Source organism: Octopus bimaculoides, chromosome 4 (assembly GCF_001194135.2).
Source record: "Octopus bimaculoides isolate UCB-OBI-ISO-001 chromosome 4, ASM119413v2, whole genome shotgun sequence".
Taxonomy (NCBI): Eukaryota; Metazoa; Mollusca; class Cephalopoda; order Octopoda; family Octopodidae; genus Octopus; species Octopus bimaculoides.
In genome coordinates this window covers 39,338,756-39,346,227 of record NC_068984.1, presented here as the reverse complement: position 1 = coordinate 39,346,227, position 7,472 = coordinate 39,338,756, and the positions used below count along the sequence as shown (strand labels likewise).

Sequence of the window (7,472 nt, the reverse complement as noted above, 5' to 3'; positions counted from 1 at the left end):
CTTCATTTCCGTCATCACCTTCATTTCCGTCATCATACTGATGACGGAAATGAAGGTTTTTTACTATTCTGATCCAGAAACGCGTCTATGACTAACTAAGACTGGTTAGTTTCGTTATTTTTCTTCTTGTTTTGCCTTTGTGAGTTACAAGTATTGCTATCTGTTGGAGAATTATTTTAGAATTAGCACTTTAACTGCTATTTCTAAATTTCGGTATGTGGTGAAGCAACTGTTGCCGATCACTTAATTATGCATATATATATATATATAGATGAAGGTAGCATTTACGATCGTTTCAATTTACTGGTTTTAGTAAATCTCTTCAGAATGCGATTATAGATAGATGCATCGGTTAGGATGCGAAAATAATTGATACATATGTGATGGTAATGTAAATAAAGTGGTAATTCTTACATTAAATTTTGTTCTAGCGCTGGTAAATTCGCTGGGTAGAGGTTTGCTTGTGGTAGATCGGTTAGTTTCGTTGAGTAATTAGGGCGGGGTGAGTATTATTTAGGTGCGGGTTTCCTAGTTTAATTAAGCACATTTTTTTCGCACTTGTGTATTCAATGTTTTATATTTTACGATTAGTTGTCACCGGCAGTGTAGGTGAAGGGGGGTAACTCTAACTAGGTGAAAAGGGAGCTAACTCATACCAAATTTTGGGAGATTTAAAAATGTGTTATGGCTAAAATTATTGCTAGAGTTTAGGAAGTTCTTAGTGCTAGGAGGGGGTCCTATGTATTTGCAAAGTGTATTATAATGGAATGTGAGGGGCGAATGGGTTTGCGGGGTGACTATTTGTGTGTAAGTGTTTAATGTGTTTCTCAGTTAATTAGACTTATAGAGATGATTATTCTAGTTTGGGATTATAAAGGCATAGAGGCCTGCATGAAGACAAGAGAGTAAGGAGTAAAAGAGTGTGAGGTATGTGAGCAGGGGCGGTGTGATAGGATTAAGGGATTAAGGGATGGGCATAGAAAAGTTAGAGAGAAGGTAAGGATAGGGTGATGTTTAAGTGGGTATTAGTTTTGGTAGTAAAAATAATATATATATATATATATGCATATATATATATATGTATGTGTATACATATATGAGCATGCAAACGGGTACACATGAGTAGATACGTGTATATGTATAGATATTTCATATAAGTACGGATTTGCATGTGGGTATATGTAAATATATATATATATATATGTACACATACGTACCTCTGTGTGTGTGTGCGTGTGTATATATATATACACATACATACGATTATGCGCGTGTGTGTGTTTGTATGTGTAGTGATCACGTGACTTTGATTTCTCGATTGCTGCTATTTGCCTGCAAGTGCAACTGCGCAGAGTTCTGTTCTATTTACGGCACAACGTGTTTAGTGTTAGTTTTTTTAGTTAGTCGAGAATAGCAACTCACTGCATAAAACTGTTATTGCGTTGAAGTTTAGTTTGCTTACAATTTAACAATGTTTCTTTTGTATTGTAGATTACTGTATTTTTTAGTTGATTAAAACCTTTTAAACTTAGATATTCTAGTTTGGGTTTATAACAGCATGCATACATTTATATATGCAAAAATGTATATATACAAAAATAGATACGAATGAGTGTGTAAATGTGTGAATACGTGTGAACATACATGAGTTTGTATGCGTATATATGTGTTGAAGTATGTATATGTCTATATATATATGTGGGTACGTATGTGTATATACATATTCACAGATATACATTCTTTTCCTATCACACATGTCTTTTTATAGAAATTGACTTATATTCTTCATTCCACCTCAATTTTTACTACCAAAACTAATACCCACTTAAACATCACCCTTACCCTTACCTTCTCTCTACCTTTTCTATGCCCATCCCTTAATGCAGCTCTATCACATGACCCCTGCTCACATACCTCACACTCTTTTACTCCTTACTTTTTCATCTCTTTCTCTCTCCCTCATCTTTCCCTTCCTCCTATCATTTTATCCTGATCATTAGCTAACACGCCCTCATTTCATTTCGTTCCCTCTTTATTCATTTCTTTTTTGTCTCCCTCCCTTTTCCTTTTTTTCTTCTTCCTCCATTTCTCTTCCTGTTTTTGATTTGACTATCTCCTTTTTCTAATGATACACATCTGTCCTCCCTCCATCTATCCATTAATATTACAAATACATTTCCAAATTTTAATTCACACAAAAAAAAACCCCTCGATCGAACAACACTGTTTACAAGGCTCTATGCTTAGAATTACCAAATATAACTACCACTGGAATTCACACACAAGGTACAGGAAACTTCTTCACGACTTATATATACCATTCTACTTGAATAATGGAACTGCAAATACAACATCCTTATGTATCTCACTTCTATTTTCACTCTCTTACTTCCCTCTGTATTTCATATCTTCTCTACAATAATTAATACTGAAACATTTTCCCGCACCGTCTCTGAAGAAGGGATATATAAAATATCCTGGAAACAGCTGTAAGACCTTTTCTTTATAAATGTTCGGAAAACTATTTACAGCCTTGGATTTTTTAACTCTTTCTGCCATTATATATATATATTAATAGTTATCGCACATTTAACAACAATATGAAGCTTCAAAAGGCAGTTGCTCCCACAAACCAAAATAAAATTTGGGAGCTGTTTTTCTCATACAGGTGCAACATTGATTTTTCAGAACCTTTGGTTCCAAAACCTTTCTGGATAACTGATTTTTCTGAACCAAGAGTTGTTACTTTAGTCGACACACTCTAAATTAAACAAATATTACGTTTACTTCAATATTTAAATGAAATACAAATACTTGTTCATTGGTATAAATACTGATTTCAAATGTTAGCGTAAGGCAAGCATATTTTGGGGTGGGGTAAGTCTATTACATCGACTTCAGTGCTCAACTACTACTCATGTTATCAACCCTAGATAGATGAAAGGCAAAGTCAACCTCAGTTGTTGTTGTTGTTTAACCTCTGGTCAACTCCAATCCTGCAAACCTATGACCAAAAGTGTTCTAGTCATAGCAACCCCATCTTTTTAGTTAGGGAAGTATTTAGAATTACATTTTTAATGCCTTTTTTAATTGAAAGATGATTGGATGTGATTTCGAAAATAGTTGGCAACAATTTTTAGCTAAATAATAATTAAATAATAAACAAGCTTAAATAATATCAGAATAATTTTCCAAGTTTCCTTGATATTTCTTTTAGGTAAAATGAGACCAATTCAGAAGTGGTTTATCATTATTTCCATATTAGGAATAATTTCATGTATTTTAATCATGATATTGAAAGTTCAAGGTGAGTTATTTTATATTTTTTACATTTAATTTCTTTTGTTTCTTTTCCATATATGGTTAGATGTTTCTGAAAATTCATTTATCTTAAGAAGTGTTATTGTTGATATTTGACAAGCATGGTTGGTCAGTCAGTCGGTTGGTCGGTTGGTAGATAATTTGTGGTATAGTGCAGGCAGAGATGTTAAAGTATTGGGATGGTAACAAACTGAAAGAAGACCTAACAATCAAAGCAGAAATCAAACTTATAATTTATAAAACATAATCCACAATAAGGTGGGTTATGGATTTTATGGATTGCAAATTTACTACAAAAGAAAATAAGTGTTTATATTTTCCTATAATTCATGGAAAATTTCTAATGCATCACAGTAAAATATTTGAAGTTTGTATCAAGAAACTACCTGGACAGTACCTACAGCTCCTCCCCTGGTCATATAGAGTTATAGGAGCAGTTTCCTAGATTCACCCCTAGATAGGATGGTAGGTCGTCACAGGAATGTTCATTTTTGCCAGCTGAATGGACTGAAATAACATGAAATGATGCATTTTGCTCAAGAGCACAACACATAACACAGTCCAAGAATTGAAACCACAATCTGGGTGCAACACCCTAACCACTAAGCCACATACCTCCACAGCAGTACTTACAACCCAGAAAAAATTACACAATCTTTATAGAAATTCAAGAATATCGTGAAACTAAGAAAGTGGAGCTGATTTTATAGAAATTAAGCTGAATATATACATATTTACAAAGAACTAAGTTAAACTGATTACCTAAGACTAAAACATCAGCTGAAAAGCTCATTGATAAGGTTCATTGGTATATATCTATGTAAAAGCTGTTACCTACAGAACCATCTATTTATAGGATGTGGCTACAAGCTTTGTATAGTTACTACATATTGATCCCAGTGTTTTCTTGTGATGAGACATATTACATTCACTATCACAATATCAGAATAGAGAACATAGTCATGTAATTTGCATAGTCATTAGAGCCTCTTTGTAGATATTGAGTTATGTATTTTATGTTACCAACAATGCTCATCAATGAGATTGGTTCAATTCAGAGAGTATTCAGAATATATCCAGCAGTGAATGATGATGTTGAGGAGCTCAATTATTCACTTCTGAAATGAATCAAAATTGGTCATACAACTTTAAAACATAGACAGAAACATATGTGCATGAAGCTATTTGTATATCAAATGCAAGATGGTCTTCCATACAGCTGATTATTTTGGTAATTTCCCATAGAATTGAATACAAACACAAGAACTAAACAGTCAGAGACTAGTAATTTGTCCAGAAATAAGAAAAAAGTATTGCTTTAGGAACTATTAATTCAGGACATGAAGACCCCCTGGGACCTGCTAAAAATACCTGCAATCAGACCTGAAACAGAGTTACGAGTTCTTCATCTACTTCCAAATCCTGACTTGTTATCTGGAGGATTTTACCTCATAGAGTGAAGGTGCTTCTTTAACATTTTTGTGAGTATGTCACAATAAAAATATTGGTTTTCAGTGATCCTAAACTGATTTAGGGCTAAACAGGTATCCCTGTTGTCTATTTTTGTATCTCTTCCGTGTCTTTTCAATAGGCATTTTATGTCTAACTTGATGAAAACAGGTCTCTTTTAACTTCTAGTAGAGAACCTTTCTTCAGAGATTGAAGTGTTTGTCAACAGCACTTCCATGTTGTCTACTGTTGAATGCTCAGACCTTATCTCAGTTTTTAGTTATGAAGCTAGCTGGTAGTTAGGAGTTTGAACTCTAGTGTAGCACCTAGAGAGATTCCCCCATCAACACCATATAAAACTAGGATATTTGCAATGCTAAGTTGCACATGGAAGCTGTTACTTCAAGTATATTTGTTAAATGTTTCATGTTGCATATTAAAGGAATACCTTCATGTATATTGCATTGACATTCTATAACAGCCTTTTATGACATTAAGTGTTTGTGCATGATAGCTTGCAACTGCTTTCAATTATCTTTATCAGTGGTGTGAGAGATTAGCATCTTTTCTTTTGATTTTACTACTTATGAAATGGTTCCTCAAATGGTTAGAAAGCAAACACCAAATTCATCATCTCCAAAATTTCTAACTTTTCACTATTTCTCAGTCTTTGTTGTAATTTTTCTTCAGTTCAATCCTTACTACACCAAAACTTTATGCTGAGTGAAACTAAACTTGAGTCCTGATATTTCTAGCTTGGATTTCATTGTTAATGGCTATATTTCTTCATCAAAAAGACAGCCTCTGTCTATCATATACATTTGTAATTATCTTTTGTAAATCTAGTTTTGAGTCTTCCGAATATTCCTTAATTTGTTTCTTATTGATCCTTCAACATTATACCATTCAACTTTCACTCCATTATTTTTCACAATTTTCTCAAACCTGTACTCTTATTGATGTTATATCCAACGAAATTGGCACAACTCCTTGTTATCCTTCAACTAATATTCTAGTCTGTGGGGATTTCAGTATTCATGTTCACTGGCTCAATTCTCAACCCACAGGATCTGCTGGAACACATATTTTAAATTTCTCTCTAACTTAATATCTTTCTCAGACAGTCAAATTCCCTACTCATTATCCACAGTAACCATGTTCATGCTCTCTTTGATCTTTACTTCATGTCTGATCTTAGTATTTCTACTGTTATTTCTCATGTTCTACTTGGTAACTCTGATCATGTTGTCATTTCAGTTCCTCTTCTAGTAGTGAGAGTAAATCACATTGTAACTCTTATCACTGTCAACAAGAGGGTTTCTTTTCAAGATTTTTTCATGATACTCTGAGAAATGATTTCTTTTCTCTTTCTGTTAAAGTTTGTATTCAGAAGTAATATCATAGATATCTTTAGAAAATACATATCTCTTTTCTTTGCTCAAAAAGATTGTAAGCAGGTTTTTGCAAATGCAAAATCTCAGCATATGGCATGGACAAAATTGAGTATTACTTTTCAGAAACTGGACTCCCAAAACTTTTTTTTAATCTATAGTGATTTATAGGAAAATGGTAAATCTAGCATTCTTCTTCTCTTCAATAGTTATGAGGAACTTCTTTTAAAGATAGGGAAGAGTTGCTAGCTCAGGTGTTTTCCAATAATTCTATCCTTGATGCTTTTATCTGACAAAGTCAAATTGCTAAATTTGTGCTGAAAATAATTTTCAGTTTTGGTAGTCGTCTTTTTGATTGCTGTTGAACTGTTGTCGTTGTGTGGAACACGTGTGTTTTGTCATCTTGCGGTGCTATTGTTCAACATCTTCCCTCTCGTTTCATGGGGGAACGTCGTGCTAGTTCCGTTCGTTGTAGTCAGTGAGTTTATGCTGCTTCATGTTTTTGTATTCAAAATTGGATTTAGCTGTTATTTGCTGTTGTTATACCGTAAGGTATTGTTAATTTGCTGTTTGAAAATTTTTGTCTGCTTGCAGGTGTTGTTAAAAAGCTATCTGACTCCCCTACGAGGGAAGGGTTTGAACTTGCATCTCCCCCACCCCAAGTGAAATAACGATGCAGAGAAACAATAGAACCATTGTGTATGAATGCTTCGATGTTTCAGAAAAAAAAATCGTGAATCTTGTAATGGATAAAATTGAAAAGTGTCTCGGGCTGATATGGAACGATATTACATATTGGCCCGAGGCAAAAAGTTTGCCTCCATCGAGGTAAGGTTTATCAAAGCTGAAAAAGCTAAGGAACATTCCATCACAACACTCAAAACGAAAGAAGTGGTTCTATTCCCCTCATATCTGGGACGTAGAACGTCCCGGATCAGAATTGAAGGAGTACCGCCAGAAGTTGACGTGAGGTGGATCATTGCGGCACTCTGCTACGGCAGAAAGGATAAACTTAACATCCTACAGATAATGCGCTCTGTCCCCCCCCCCCAAAAAAAAATTGGTTAGGACAGAGCGTAGACATCTTAATACAAGCAACACCAGCTGTCCACGAAAAAATCTCCGACCGTATGGTGATCGGGAAAGACACCATACTTAAGGTATATGTCGAGGGAAGAAAGCCGTGCTGCTACAAATGTGGCATCTGTTATCACCTACAGTCTGACCGTCGTGCCTTGTCCTGATTCGTGGCTAAGCAAGTTGGGGAGACTCCTCTTTCGCTTTTTGTGGAAGGCCATTTGTAAGGCACTC

General features: G+C 34.6%; 1 protein-coding gene across 1 annotated transcript in view; it reads left to right on the top strand.

Annotated features, from left to right (window-relative positions):
* Positions 1-7,472, top strand: part of LOC106879412 (uncharacterized) — a 74,840-nt gene that overhangs the window by 33,355 nt on the left and 34,013 nt on the right. Inside the window, exon 2 of the mRNA XM_014928966.2 lies at positions 3,218-3,307. Within this exon, the coding sequence (XP_014784452.1) occupies positions 3,223-3,307 (85 nt within the window). The 5' untranslated portion in view covers positions 3,218-3,222. The remainder of the gene's footprint in view (positions 1-3,217; positions 3,308-7,472) is intronic.